A 14,270-nucleotide genomic window follows, 5' to 3' on the forward strand; every position below is an offset into this window, starting at 1 on the left:
TGGCTGCATTGGGTCTTCGTGGCTGCCAGCAGGCTTTCTCTCTGGTTGTGGCGATCAGGGGCTAGCCTTCCTCTTTTCGTTGCGGTGCACGGGCTTCTCATTGCGGTGACGTCTCTTGTTGTAGAGCTCGGGCTTTAGGCGCGTGGGCTTCAGTCGTTGCAGCACGTGGGCTCAGTCGTTGCAGCACGTGGGCTCAGTCGTTGTGGTGCACGGGCTTAGTTGCTCCATGGCATGTGGGATCTTCCTGGAGCAGGGCTCGAACCTGTGTCCCCTGCATTAGTAGGTGGATTCTTAACCACTGTGCCACCTAGGAAGCCCCTATTCAAGTCCTTTTGTCCATTTTTGAATCAGGTTTTTTTGTTCTTTTGTCTTTTTGTCATTGAGTTTTAGGGGTTCTCTATGTATTCTGGACATTAATTCCTTATGTAATATATAATGTGCCAGTATTTTCTCCCATTCCATGGGTTGCCTTTTTATTCTGTTGATGGTATCCAAATCCAGTTTGCCTATTTTTTCTCTTAATGCCTGTGCTTTTGCTGTCATATCTAAAAAAAAGTCATTGCCAAATACAGTGTCACGAAGCTTTTTCCCTAGGTTTTGTTTTAAGAATTTTTGTAGTGCTACGTTCACCATCTGGGTCTTTGATCCACTTTGGGTTAATTTCTGTAGGTGGTGTCAGGTCCGGGTCCAGCCTCATCCTTCTGCACGTGGGTGTTCAGTTTCCTTTGAAGCATGTGTTGAAGAGACTGCCCTTTGCCCTGCTGGGTGGCCTTGGCAGCCTTGCTGAAAACCTCTATTCTGTTCCATTGGTCTGTGTGTCTTCATGCCAGTAACACACTGTTTTGATTACTGTAACTTCAGAGTAAGTTTTGAAATGAGCAAGTGTAAGACCTCCCACTTTGTCTTCTGTTTTCTTGGGGGTTTTTTTGTTTTCAAAATTCGTTTGACTATTTGGAGTCCCTTGAGATTCCATATGAATTTTAGGATGGGTTTTTCTGTTTTTGCAAAAAAAAAAAAAAAAAGTCATCACAGTTCTGATAGAGATTGCATTGAATCTGTAGAGCTTTGAATGTTATTGACATCTTAACAATATTATGTCTTCAATTCTTGAACATGGGCTGTCTTTCCATTTATTTGTGTATTTTGCTTGTCTCGGCACTGTTTTCTAGTTTTCATGTACAAGTCTTTGACCTCCTTGGTTAAGTTTATTTCTGAGTATTTTTTTCTCTTTGGTTGTATTTTAAATAGAATCATTCTGTTTCTTTTTTGGGTTTTCACTGTTATTGTGGGTGTAGAAATGCACCTGTGTTTGTTGATGTTGTGTCCTTCAGCTCTACTAAACTCCTTTATGCTGTGGACCCTTCAGGGTTTTCTACATATAAGATCATGTCTTTTGCACCCATCTTATATTTTAATATTGTTTTGTAACTTCTTTTTCACTTAGTAAATGTTTCAGACATTTTCATATTTCACTTTTAATTACAAATTCACCAAAATTTGTTAGAACCAAGTATCATGGGGCACACTCAGTGAGTGGAAGCCTTGCCTTCTCCAAGCCCCGTGCTGGCAGCATGCGCTCAGGGATGTCCAGTTGGCTCTGCCCCGAGAGCTGTCAGAGCATGAAGGCCCGGAGACAACCAGAGGCCCTCGGGCAGCCACGTGGGCAGCTGGCCTATCTGTGCCCTCCCTGCTCCCTCCCCACTTCTCCTGCCAGCGCTCCTGCTCCTCCGGGAATCTCCCTAAAGCCAGGGAGGAGGATTCATGCTGAGCGCCCTGGTCACAACCAGCTTCTGTAACTCACCTTCTTCCTGCCCCATGGCAAGCATCTGTGCTGCCGTCCTCAGATCAGCACCCCCAGACAGGAGTACGTGGAAGTGGGGTGCTCTCTGTGGGCTGAGGTGGGGGTCCCTGAAGGGGTCTGGGAGTGGCAACCTGGAAGCAGAGCAGAGGAGAATGGGCTGGTGGATGTCCGGAGCGGTGCTGGGTGCTGGCAGCTGTCAGGGTCCAGGGGGTGTGTTAACGTGACTTTCGTCTCTGTCTCTGTGCAGAGAAGAGCTGAGCCCTGGAGGTGGTGGGGGCACCTCCTGCCGATGTGTGGGGCCACATGGAACGTTCCCAGGCTAGCCCAGCCACGGCATCCCTCCCTCAGCTCCACTGCCAGGGCCCTTTACACACAGGAGGGCATGGGAGCTGCCGCTCTCCTTGGGCTGGAAGATCCATTGCCGGGGGGCGGTGTGTGTGGGCGGCAGCCAGCACTGTGCTAGTGACCTCCTGCAGGTCCACTTCCCTGTGTCCTCTGATCGGGGGCGGGTCACTGCAAAAGGAGACAGTTACGCCAGCCACACCCAACACCGGGGCGCACCCTGATCTCAGAAACAGACGTGAGACGTAGGCCTCAGAGGCATGTGACTCAGCATCTTAACCTGCCTTGTAAGGTGCTGGTCGGGTGACGGTGGCCTCCCCGTTTTGTGGATTAGGGAGTTGCAGGGAGAGATGAAGTCCCTTTCTCGCGGCTCTGCAGCTGACGAGCGCAGGGCTGAGGGTCCAACCTTTGGGCGCTAAATGCCCAAACCCAGGCCTGTTCCCAGCCCCCATCTCCACCGTCCCCATCTGAACAGCTAACGCCACTGCCCAGGGGGCAGTCTTCCGCCCCAGGGTGGCAGTTGGGAAGGTCTGCCCTCTTTGCAGGCGCCCTGCCATTCTGTCCGGCCGCCTTCCCACCCTGCCCCCACTGCACTGCACAGTGGCGGGGGGGGGCCCATTCTCGTTTCCACGCCCCATCCCCTCAGCTTGGGGACCCCCTCCCCGACCTTCCTGGCTGACCCCTCCACCCTGGGGACCCAGGGCCGCTGTGATTTCTGCAGGAGGCCGCGGAGCTGAGTTAGGCGGCTCCCCGCCCACGCAGACCTCCGACACTGGACTTAGCAGTGAGGTTCGCGCTGTCTGTCCTGGCGCTCCCCGGTCAGGGCCGGGCTTCCGTGTCTTTCCTTTCTCTCTGCTTAGCCCAGCATCAGCTCCTAGGAGGAGCTGTGATTGGTAACTGTGCAGTGAAGTTCTCGGGCTCTGTGTGCTCTTGGGGATCAGGCTGCCCATGACCTTGATGTACTCCAGGAGGGGATATAGACTTCAGGAGCTGACCAGTGCCCCGGGGGCCGTTGGATGCTCCTCGCTGGGGGCCACTTAAGGCCGCTGCTGGGTCAGCTGCAACCTTCTTGGCTAAGAGAACAAATGCCCAGCTTGAGTTGGCTTAAGCAGAACAGTGAGTGAATTGGCGTCTCGGTTATCCCGTGTGTAATAAGCCACCCCCAAGCTTGCCCTTGGCAGGGCTGGAGGGGCAGCCCATCCCGGCACCTCACGGGCTCTGCTGGGGCAGCCCGAGCAGCCCGGGGCTGGAACAGCTTACCGCGGGGCCTGCCTTGATGCCCACTGCCCACTCCGTGGGGCCAGCTGGGGCCTTCTCTGAGCATGGTGGTCCCAGGAGGGTTGGACTTCCCACATGGCACCTGGCTCTCTCCACGGCGCGGTGTTGAACCTCCCTTACAGGCCCCCCATGGCTGCAGTGTTGCCTCTGTCGCATTCTGTTAGTCAAAGACGGGTCCAGGGCCGTGCTCGGCGCAGCAGCCAGGTCTTTGCGCCCATGCGCGCTCACACTCGCCCGCCCTCCCTCTGGCACGTCCCCCCTCATTCCCCCCCACCCTGGGGGTCTTTGCGGGGCTGGGTTCCCTCCAGGCCGCTTCTACTACAGGGCCAACGCACCACTGTAGTTTACACTCTGGGGCCAGATACCTGGCCTCTGCCAGGCAGCCGTGTGGCCTTGGGTGACTTTGCCAACCTCTGCATGCCTCCTTCCCGCTCATGGTGAAATGAGGGTCTTTCAGGGCCGTGAGAGCAAGGGAAGGCCCTGGGCCATACTGCCTGCTGGTTTGAGAGAAGCCCAGGAGCGGTGGGGGGCTGGGGAGCAGTGGTCTGGCCCCAGAAAGGCTGTGCGCTCTTGGACAGACCCCCGCGTGGCCCTAGGTCTCCAGGAAGGAGCCTCCCGGTCACACCTCTCCCCTTGGAGACGCCTGTTCTTCTGAGTTTCACGAGGCCCTTGGTGGTGCCAGCTGCTCCCTGTCCCCTGGCATCTGGCAGGGCCCCGCCGGGTCTTGACACTGGGTGGCTGGCCCTGTGGCCCCGGCAGCTCCTTTCTCTTTCTCGTGGCACAGGTGGCAGGAAACCACCTTCACAATGGCTTCCCTCCAGCCTCTTAGCCTGTGGGAAAGGGTGGCACGTTCCCAGCAGCACGTGTGGGACTCTGGTGTCACTGGTGGCAGCCACGTGGCCCAGGAGGGCACAGGTGTCCCCGCCTGCCTGAGTGTGAGCCCATCAGGTCCTCTCTCCTGTGCTCTCCGCACCTGCCTTCCTGGGGCACCCGGGGGATGGTTTCTGGGCTCTTCTCTTGGAGGTTAAGGGGGGACTCTTAGGGTCTGGTCTGCGGAAGAAGAGCTGTGGGGGGCCGGCTGCTCTGCGCTGGACGGAGAGCGGCTGTCAGGGCTCGTCCCGTGCACCCCTGGAACTGAGTCTCCTGTGTGCAGGGAACAGCTTTGAACACGCTGTATGTGCTCGAGACTGGTCAGCAGCTGCCAGGCTGCCCTTGACCTGTCACAGTAGAGCTCTGGTTCGGGGGCCGTGGCCTGTTGTGGGGCTTTCCGTCGGTGCGATTGCCCCGCTACTGGAGATGCAGGAGGATGTGTGCACTTGGCGCCTCTGCTCTGCCGCACGGATGGCCCTGCACCGCTGCTTCCCCCATGCCCACGTAATGACCAGTAACAGGGAGGGGACACTCCCCCTGGTCTTGGGGAAGCTCACCCTTGGCTTGATTGTGGGGGTGTGCCCTCCAAAGAAGGTGGGGTGAGCTGGTGCCTCCTGGCTGCCGCGCTGGCCTTTTGGTCCCAGCGCTTGATCTTCTGCGCTCACGTGGGAGCCCTGGCAGGACTTTCAGCTCTCAGGCAGCCCCGCTGGCCCTGCCCAACCCCCGCTTGCTGCCACATGACTCCAGGGTTCATGACCGTCGTGCCAGCGTCCATGCCACCACCTCTTGGGTGACAGGGACAGAGCGTCCTCAACTCAGAGACCCCTTGGCGACAGCCCTTTGTCTGTATTCGCGACCACTGATGTTCAGTGTGTTGTCAAGTGTCTCATTTGTTCCTGAGCAGATACTCCTGAGCCGCCCTCCCCAGGCCCGGCCAGGAGCTGAAGGAGGCCAGGGAGCCGGACGCACGCCCACCGGGCGCACACAGTCTGCTGCGGCACCTTCACCGGTCAGGTCTGCCCGGCTGGCCGTCCAGCCTCGTGGGCCCCAGGTGGGGCCCGTGTGGCGCCACAGCCCTTCCCCCTGCAGGGACCGACCGTCTGACTGACCGCACCGTGGGGCCACCCTGCAGGCTCAGCTGGAGAGGACGTCGAGAAGGCGGCTCTCCGTGGCTGTCCGTGCAGCGGGAGCACACGGGGCGGGGGCGTTTGGGGAGCAGGGCCACGACGCGGGAAGCGGTGCCCGTGTGTCGCAGCCGCTGGTCCTGCCCGTGTGTCGCAGCCGCTGGTCCTGCCTGGCTGTCAGAGGGCCAGTCGGAAGAGCCAGGCTCCCTGCGTCCCGGCTGCGGCCAAGGGCAGATCCCTGGGAGGGGGAGATGGCTGAGGTGCAGCCCCTGCGACTCAGGGCTGTTGTCCCCCGTGGCCTGTGGCCCTTCCCGACACGCACACCCGGCGGGTGGCGGGCTCCGGTCCAGGGGCCCTCGGCGTGCGTCTGCGGGCTCAGTCCTGCAGGGACAGGACGCTTTATCCCACTTTCAGGCTTTGAGCTATCCCGTGTCCCTTGGAGAGTTTAGCGGTTTATACTTTCACTCACAGGTGATTTATTGGTGGCCTGTTTTCTCCTCGAGGAGCGGTGATTTGCATGTGACTCTAATAACCGATGTTTTAGATGAGTCTGTTGCTGTCTTCCAATGAATGAGAGCCAGGGGCGATGTGATGTGTTTTTTCTTTGTTCCCAGGCAAGCCAATTTTTTCCGTTGATATTCACCCTGACGGGACCAAGTTCGCAACTGGAGGACAAGGTACGCTCCCAGGCAGCGGAGGCAGCGCGCCCCGTCCCCCGCCCGGCGCCCCGTCCCCCATCCCCCGCCGGGAGCTGAGCGCGCGCAGGCGGCCACTCACACCCAGGCCCTCGCGGCTCTGTGCGCGCCGTGCCTCTCTGGGCAGCGGGTCTGTCTGATGCCCGCCGACTGGCTCACGTTACAGCCAGCCGGCATCCCCGGCGTCCGAGCACGGGGAGTGGCCGGCGGCCCCGTGGACAAGGCCCAGTCCCAGAGGCCAGGCCTCTGGCGGCCTGTGCTCTCCTGGAAAAGGAGGAGGCGGCTAAATTACGAAGTCAGTCACGGAGTCACGTAGGCCTGTTTTTCTGGGCTCGAGAGAATTCAGCCGTGTCACTCAGGAGCTCTGGACGTCACTGGGGGGCCGGGATTTTGTCCTCGTCCGCGAGAGGGGGTGCCCCTTCGCACCCAGCTCAGCACAGGGAGGTCTGGGGAGCTGTTGAGGAAATATTTTTACCTACCGGCCAAGAAGCCATCTCAGGTGTGCCCTGTGGTAGTTTTGACATGTCCATCTCCAGGCACTTCCTGGCTTTTGCCTTCTGTGATAGACGGTTAGTGAGGGGTGCCCTTCTGTGAGTTATTAGTGATGGAAATCATTACCGAGATGCGTAGATGCATACTTCTAGCAGAGTACCGCCTGCTCATGACCACAGGAGCCCAGATGTCCAGTCAGCTGTGGGAACAGCGGTGGGCCCCAGGCGGCACCTGCAGGGGAGGGGAGGTTGCAGGAATGCCCGCACACGGCCTCTTCGTGTTCCAGATGAGGGGTCCGGGGTTTGGGTGGCACGAGGACCTCCCAGGGACCCGCAGTGGACCCACGTGAGAGGCCAGGCTGGAGTTGAGCACAGAGCCAGGCCGGCCTCCGCGTGCTGTGAGCCCGCCATCTCCAACCCCAGCAGCACGTGTGCGTCACCCTCCCTGTGACGTGTTAGCCGCTGCGATCCCGCTGGCCTGTCAGCGCTGACTCCTGACAGCTAGGCCAGGGCGGGCCCCAGGCCCCCAGCGACGCTTCTGATGCACTCAGTTGTTTCTGCTCCTTCGTTCCAGGACAGGATTCTGGGAAGGTTGTAATCTGGAATATGTCTCCAGTCCTCCAGGAGGATGACGAGAAGGATGACAATGTCCCCAAGATGCTTTGCCAGATGGACAATCACTTAGGTATTACAGGTGGCCCTTTGCAGGCTTTGCGTGTTGGCACAGTGCCCAAGGTTAGCACGTGTGTTTGTGATTAGAGAGATAAGGCCCGTGCGGCGGTAGCTCCCCTCGGCCTGCTGTCTGAAGGCACAGATGTTGGCTGCACAGCTGGGTGAGTTATTCAGCAGAAGACTCGGCCCGCCCACAGAACCACCTTTGGACAGTCTGCAGGTACCTCTGGTGATTTCCTGCTCATGAGTCGTTACTGCCTGATTCCATGGGGCTTTGGGGCCAGTGACCTGGAAGCAGTAGGGTTCCGGGGAAAGGTGCACAAAAGACAGCTCACCAAATGTCTCAGATGGCCGCCATATCACTTGGGGCCCTTTGCCAGGCCGTGGGACAGTGTCAGAGTTTCCTTCCCTGCCGTAGCGCCTTAGTTTCCTGCCCTTGAGCATCAGGGTGACCGTACCTGGCTCTGGTTTCCAAGCCAGCTGCCCCCCAGGTGCTCCACTATCAGTTCTGCCGCTCCCGGTGCCTGCGTGTTCTTGCTCTCCCGACACGCCCCTCGGCATCCTCTAGCCCAGAGAACAGGACTCCCGCAGGCACGTGTGGACCACAGCTTGGGTCCTGTCCCTTTTGTTGTGGCCTCCAGGGGCTCTGACCCATCAGGGCCAGCGGGGATTTCTTCCAGCCTCAGTTTATAAGTGCAGGGCCAGTCTGCCTGCAGTGCTGACAAGCTTGGAAAGAAAGCTGGTAGGTGGCTTGAAGGCAGAGTTTTATGCTCTACCAAGCTGCTCCCCTGAAAGTTCTGGAAAAGGCACCTCAGCCTTTTTAGCACATGCCCTCATTTTGAGAATTATCCGTACTCGGAAATACATCTCATCGTTCCACACCCCTTTTGAAATAACGTGATCTAGTTACTCACCCGTTTTCATGGGATGATGGCTCCTCCTGTTGACTGATCCTGCACTCATCCTTCCCAGGTGACGTAGTGTCTCCCCTCCAGAACCTGCTCTGGGTACTGTCCTTGCGGCACAAGCAGGTCCATGTGTGAACTGCATTGTCCTGGGGCTGTCGCACAGTGGGTGCCTTGAGCAGACCAGGTAGATGAGCGTTTGTAAGCCCTCTGCATCTTGCCAAGCTGCACAGAGCGAGTGGGCGTGGCGACTTGTTTTTCATCACTCTGTTTTTTCTCTTCCTAGCATGTGTGAACTGTGTGCGGTGGTCAAACAGTGGGATGTATTTAGCTTCTGGGGGAGATGACAAACTGATTATGGTGTGGAAGCGGGCTACGTAAGCATCGTTTTTTTCTTCACATTTTACTTTTAGAAGCTTCTTTGCTGGCCTGTGTCATAGTTGCTCTCCCCACCCTGGCCTGAGGTCCCCAGAGCTCCGACCCCATACATAGCAGGAAGCACACGTAGGCGGGGCAGCCGGGGCCTGACCAGGGCAGTGGGCGTTCACCTACCGGCCTGTGGACCTGCTCTGAGCCCCTCACAGGGCTGCAGCGTTTCCACCTGAAAAAGAAGGGCTCATCCCTTCCGGGGCTGACCGTGGTGGCTTCACGTGGGACGTCCCAGCACAGCAGGTGCTCTGATGGGACCCGGGGCCGGGAGTCCAGAGCCCGCCCTCTCTGCCATTCGCCTTGTTCTCTGTCAGCCTCGCCAGGGCTCCGAGGAGCCGCCACCCTCCCCGAAAGCCCCTGCTCTGCACCCACAATGAGCCGAGCCTTCCCTGGAGTCTCCTGGGGGGTCCTGGGTCTCTGGCACCCGTCAGGCTGGGGGCCAGATGCCACCCTCCTGTTCGGCCAGAGTGTCCCCGAGGCTGCGGCCTTGTGAGCAGAGGTGCACCATCTCCTTTGGCCCGGCCCGCTGCCTCTGCGAGCCCTCCCTGTGGGTTGGGAAGAGTTCCGCGGGAGCCAGGGGTGTTAACGGAGGCCCTCGGGGTCCGAGGCGTTGGCATCACGTCTGCGGGGCCCCCTGACTGCTTAAGGGCCAGGAGCAAGCACCCAGGTTCCAGTGCTTTTCCTGCCCTGGTGTTAAGGCAGAAGCGTTCAAGTCCTCACGGGAGGGCTGTTGATTCTGCTGCCTTAGCCAACATGAATAACGTATTTAGTACACAATTTGGAAAACTGCAAAAATGTAAGAAAAAGCACAGCCCCACCACCTGAAGGAAGCCACGGTGACCATTTTTGTATTTTTCACGTGTGTGCTTCTGGCCCGTTTCCCAGCAGAGGTGGCGTGTGGTGCCGGGTGCCCTGTGGCATCCCGGCCCGCTCCTTCACTCACTCCTGTGTCACACGCGTGTTCCCAAGATGGACGCGCGCCGCTTAGCGTTCCGTCCGTGCCTAGGTCAGCCCTGGTGTGCACCTGTTGGGGCTCGTCCGCCGCTGTCTGTCTGCTCTGTCTCTGCGGGCCCAGCCCGGCGCCCCCCTGACTTCTCTCTCGCGCAGGTACATCGGGCCCAGCACCGTGTTCGGCTCCGGCGGCAAGCTTGCCAGCGTGGAGCAGTGGCGATGTGTCTCCATCCTGCGGAGCCACTCAGGCGGTGAGTGGGCTGCCCGTGGGGTGGGCGCCCGGCGGTGGCCGAGAGCAGCAGCGGCCCCCCACGGCCCCTGTGGACTGTGTGTCCCTAGAGCAGCCCTGCGTCTGGGCCACCCTCCCGCCCCCGCTGCCTGTCTCCAGCTGCGTCAGTGTCCCCACTCCTGCCCTCATGGGCTGTATGTTTATATCTTTAATGTAGACTCCCCACGTTCCGCTGTTTATCCTGGGAACTGAGTCTCTACCTCCATCAGCGGATCACTACGTCCGTAAGCGCACTTTCTTTATTCCACAGAAACCCGTACACGGGGGCCCACTGGAAAGCTTTTTACGTGACTTTGAGTGTGTTTGCAAAGTGTTTTAAATAGGCTTGGTGTGGAAAGAGACTCGTTTTTCAGATGTGGACTGAAGTTGACAGCACTTGGTCAGATGCCAGGGCTGCCAGAGCCAGGGCAGTTCAGTCTTCCTTGGAGAGCCTGCGGTCTAGCCGGGAGTAGCCGGGAGGGTGTACCGGGCAGGGCCAGCGGAAGCCGGAAAGGCTTGGTGCGGGTGGTGAGCAGGCGGGCCCCTCACCCCGCTGGATGTGCACTGCACGGCGGCGAGCGGCGCCGGTGGGGCTGGCTGAGCGGGCGGGGCCGGGTCCCGGATGGCTCGTGCCCCTGCTAACGAGGTGCCCTTTGTCGTGAGGCCTGAGCGGGGCGTCATCTGACAGCGCTGTGGCAAAGGAGGCAGTTTCAGGGGTTCAGATGAAAGCTGCAAGGGCCCAGACTAGGCCTGTGGTCACTGAGAGAGAGGAGGAGACTGACCTGGGGACTTTGTAGGGCGGAGTGAGGGGAGCGGGGAGGGAGACCCACTAGCTGGGTGCCTGGGGAGCCGGTGGTCCTCCGCGGAGACCGTATGACCTTGGGCTTGTGGGGCCAGATGTCAGTGCAGTGTAGGATGTGCTGGATTTGGGGCGGAGGGAAGGGGGGTGTCCCAAACCGGTTGGAATTGAGCCTGCAGCCCGGGGAGGGGGTGGTGGTGGGGGAACAAGAGAGCATCAGCTGTGGTGCGTCGCAGTCTGTGCTCCGCACACACTCTGCAGCTGACACGCTAAAGATGAACAGACCCACCCCTTGGAGACCACAGATTGAGTCCACACCTTCTAAAGCCGATAGAGTAACACTGTGTTAGCTTTGATGACAGTGAACACGTCTCACTTGCCTTTACTCGCTGGCAGCAGATCACAGTGGAATGGAGTTGAGCTTGTCTGGAACTTGGACAAGGTGTCCATGAGGTTACCCGAGTGGGGTGGGGCCTCGGCAAGGACGTTCACGGGGCCCCTGACCGGAGCCTCAGACTGAGCCGTGACCTCACCCGCCCTCCTGGCCCAGCACCCAGGGCTCTCCCCAGCCAGGCAGGCGGGGCTGCCCCCCCTCAGTAGGGGTGCCTGCAGTGGTCCTGGGAGCAGCATCAGCTCCTAATAAAAGTGTCTTTTTAAATGGCCATAGAGAGCTCTTTCCTTACCACTATAGAGCCTCGTGTCTTTCAAACCAAGGGCAAATACTACAGGTCACCGTTGAGCCTTCTTCCCGTTGACACCAAGAGAAGACAGACATGGGTGCTATCACGGCATTCATTACTTTGAAATTTCTGCAGTACAGTTAAACAGAATCAGAAGAAGGTAGACAGGGACGTCCCTGAGGGTCCAGTGGCTGGGACGCGGCACCGTCACTGCCGGGGCCCGGGTTGAATCCCTGACCAGGGAACAGAGATCCCTCAAGCCACGTGGCACGAAAGAAAAAGAAGAAGGCAGACAAACTGGAAAGCAATACAAAAATGAGATGATATGAGGGATAAAGCTCTTAGAACTCATAAAGCATTGAAAACGCTTCAGACTGATAAAAAAATAAGGTATTGAGTTGGCCTCGTGTGAGGAGGCTCAATTATGTCTTTCACTGTTCATAGCCAATCAGTATTTAACGATAAAAAGAGATGAGTGCAGTTTACTCAGGTTCCCAAGGAGGGTCTCACTGCAAAGGTGGCGTCCAGGGGATGGGGTGATGGGGGTGAGGGGACCACCGTGTGGACCTGCGAGAGCTCTCCAGATGGCGGGGACGGCCGGGGCGGCCGGGGCCGCAGTCGGGAGTGCAGACGTGGGCTTGGGACAGGGCGGGCGTCTCCCCTGAGTGAGGCGCAGCAGTGCGGAGGCCTGGGCAGCGCCGTGGAGCCTGTGAGGCGGGGCCGGGGCCGCACTGGGCAGAACAGCGGCATAACCTCGGTGAGAGCCTGTCGGGCGCCGTGGGACGTCACGGTGGGAGTCAGGGCAGGTGGTCACACGCTCCCTGGGGCGGGGGGGGGGGGTGAGGCCACAGAGGAGGCGGGATGGCTTCCCAGACTGGCCCGGACAGCGGGAGGGTTGCATCGTCTCACTTGAGGTGGCAGGGGTGCGGGGGCGAGTAGATGTGTTGGGTCCGCAGTGCCTGGCAGCAGGGTGAGTGGACCTGCAGGCTGGCTGTTGGGGATGAGTCTGGAGCACGGGAGGAGCCCGGGGTGCAGCTGAGCCGGGGAGCTGGTGAAGGTAGTGGGGAGAGCATTTGGAGGCGGCGAGAGGGAGCAGTGCCCCCCAGGTTGCCTCGCGGTCAAGCGAGCACCGAGGGTCGGCCACCGGGCCGGATGGCATGGAGGCCGCCAGTGGCCTTGGCCAGCGTGTTCCTGCGGTGAAGTCGGGTGAAGGCCTGATTGGCGGCCCCCAGGAAGGACTGGGGTTGGGGGAGAGCTGGATGGAACCCGGCTGGTCTTGCAGGCGCCTGCGAAGACAGCAGAAGAGCTGAGGGGAGGGTGGACGCTAGGCCCGGTGAGGAGACGGACGGTGGAAGGGCTGTAGCAGCTGGAAGACTCATCAGAGAGTGAGCTGGAGGGGCGGGGAGAGAGACCGGACGGCGGCCACAGTGGTCCGCCAGGGAGGGTCTCAACATGACCGTGGGAACGATGCCTGAGGCCAGGAGCCGAGGTGGTTGAGCAGGTGGAGGATGTTAAAGGGTTAAAAAAAGTCATCCTCTCAGAACCGCCAGGAATGGTGCTGGAGGCTTGGCAGGAATGACAGGGACCAGAAACTCACCTCTTCAAGGGGAGGGAGGGTCTCGGGTGTGTGTAGAGCTGTGGCGAGAGGGAAGGGGCATCGTGTGGTCTGAGACTAGCTCCAAAGCTGGGATTTGGGGAGGAAGCTACGTCACACGCGTGGATTTACTGCGGAACTCGGCAGTGACTCTGAAGGGTGTCTGGAAGGAGGAGTCAGGACGTGGGAGAACTCATTCCAACAAAGTTCACAACACTGAAGGCGGCTGCAGGTCTCCTGGGAGCTTGGTGTGCTGTGAAGGCGGCACGCGTGACCGATAACGGAAGGGAAGAGGCGTCCCCACGTGTGACGGAGTAGCCAGCCGTTCAGCTGTTCGCGGGTGAGAGGCAAGGAGCGTAGACCCTCAGCTAAAGACAGCGTGATGGCGTCCACGTATTAAAGAAACATTCTAAACAGAGCAAGAGAAAACAGAAATGAGTATTTATTTATCAGACCTCCAGCAGAGGAAATATTTTTTCGAAGTTAACAAGCGATGAGAAATAATTTTTAAAAATACCGCAGAGGAGAGTAACAGACTTTACTGCCTAACCTCCTACAGCACAGGAAGGGGGACGGGTGGAATCTACAGTTGCTGTCCGCGGGGACCACAGCCCTTGGAAGTTGCTAAGAACACCGGTCTCCTTTCCGGGGGCACAGCAGGGCAGGTCTCGGCTCTAGGACTCAGAAAGCACGGGGGGTCTGAGGTTTGCACCGTGGCCCCCCCACCCCCACCCCCACACAGGCTCTGGGCCCAGCGGAGGCTCCCGTGCCTCCCTTGGCTGACACTGCACTCCCGTCAGACCCGCCAGCACAGACCGCCTCCCAGCAGGTGGGGTGGGAGCGGAGGAGTCCCGGAGACGGCGTGAGACCCACCAGCGTGTAAGGTCTTCACTTTGCAGATTGAAGTGGAATTTAAAACACAAACATGCACTCAGTCAGAAGGGAAAAAAATCATAATCCACAAGCCAGAAAGGGGCTTTTGAAACAGACATGCTGCTTGTACCAATGTGAAGACTCCAAACTCGTGAAAACGCCCGGGTGCTCCCACAGGTTCCCTCCGTGGGGCGTCCGTCTTGCAGACACGCCCGGGTGCGCAGGGAGGCATGGGTGCGCGTGCACCTGCGGGAGAGGACCCGGAGCCTGGTCCAGGTCCGCTGCCGAGCGAGGTCTGTTCTGGGTCTCCAGTGCCCTCGGCCACACCACGCGGCGCAGGACGCTGGGCCGGGAAGGCGCGGGGCTGCCTCTGCGGGTGTCAGCGTCCTGGGAGGAAAGGGCTGGGAGGCCCCTGATGGGCTACCGTTCCTGTTTCTTCGCCTCACCAGCCAGCCGCCCTCACCCCCGGTGCTACACCAGGCACTGTGGGTGCAGAAG

General features: G+C 59.2%; 1 protein-coding gene across 8 annotated transcripts in view; it reads left to right on the top strand.

Annotated features, from left to right (window-relative positions):
- Positions 1-14,270, top strand: part of LOC130858633 (protein HIRA) — a 68,006-nt gene that overhangs the window by 10,307 nt on the left and 43,429 nt on the right. For 5 of the 8 annotated variants that reach the window (XR_009055086.1, XM_057745440.1, XM_057745441.1 and 2 more), the window contains exons 2-5: positions 6,030-6,092; positions 7,176-7,286; positions 8,465-8,555; positions 9,715-9,809. Coding sequence is in view for 6 of the 8 variants with exons in the window: in XM_057745440.1 (XP_057601423.1) it covers positions 6,030-6,092; positions 7,176-7,286; positions 8,465-8,555; positions 9,715-9,809 (360 nt within the window). In the remaining 2 variants the exon portion in view is untranslated. Of the gene's footprint in view, positions 1-6,029; positions 6,093-7,175; positions 7,287-7,360; positions 7,494-8,245; positions 8,366-8,464; positions 8,556-9,714; positions 9,810-10,004; positions 10,072-14,270 lie in introns of those variants that run through there. The other 3 variants (XM_057745445.1, XM_057745446.1, XM_057745444.1) reach the window with 3 other exon arrangements.

The sequence above is a fragment of the Hippopotamus amphibius genome, chromosome 8 (genome assembly GCF_030028045.1).
Source record: "Hippopotamus amphibius kiboko isolate mHipAmp2 chromosome 8, mHipAmp2.hap2, whole genome shotgun sequence".
Taxonomy (NCBI): Eukaryota; Metazoa; Chordata; class Mammalia; order Artiodactyla; family Hippopotamidae; genus Hippopotamus; species Hippopotamus amphibius.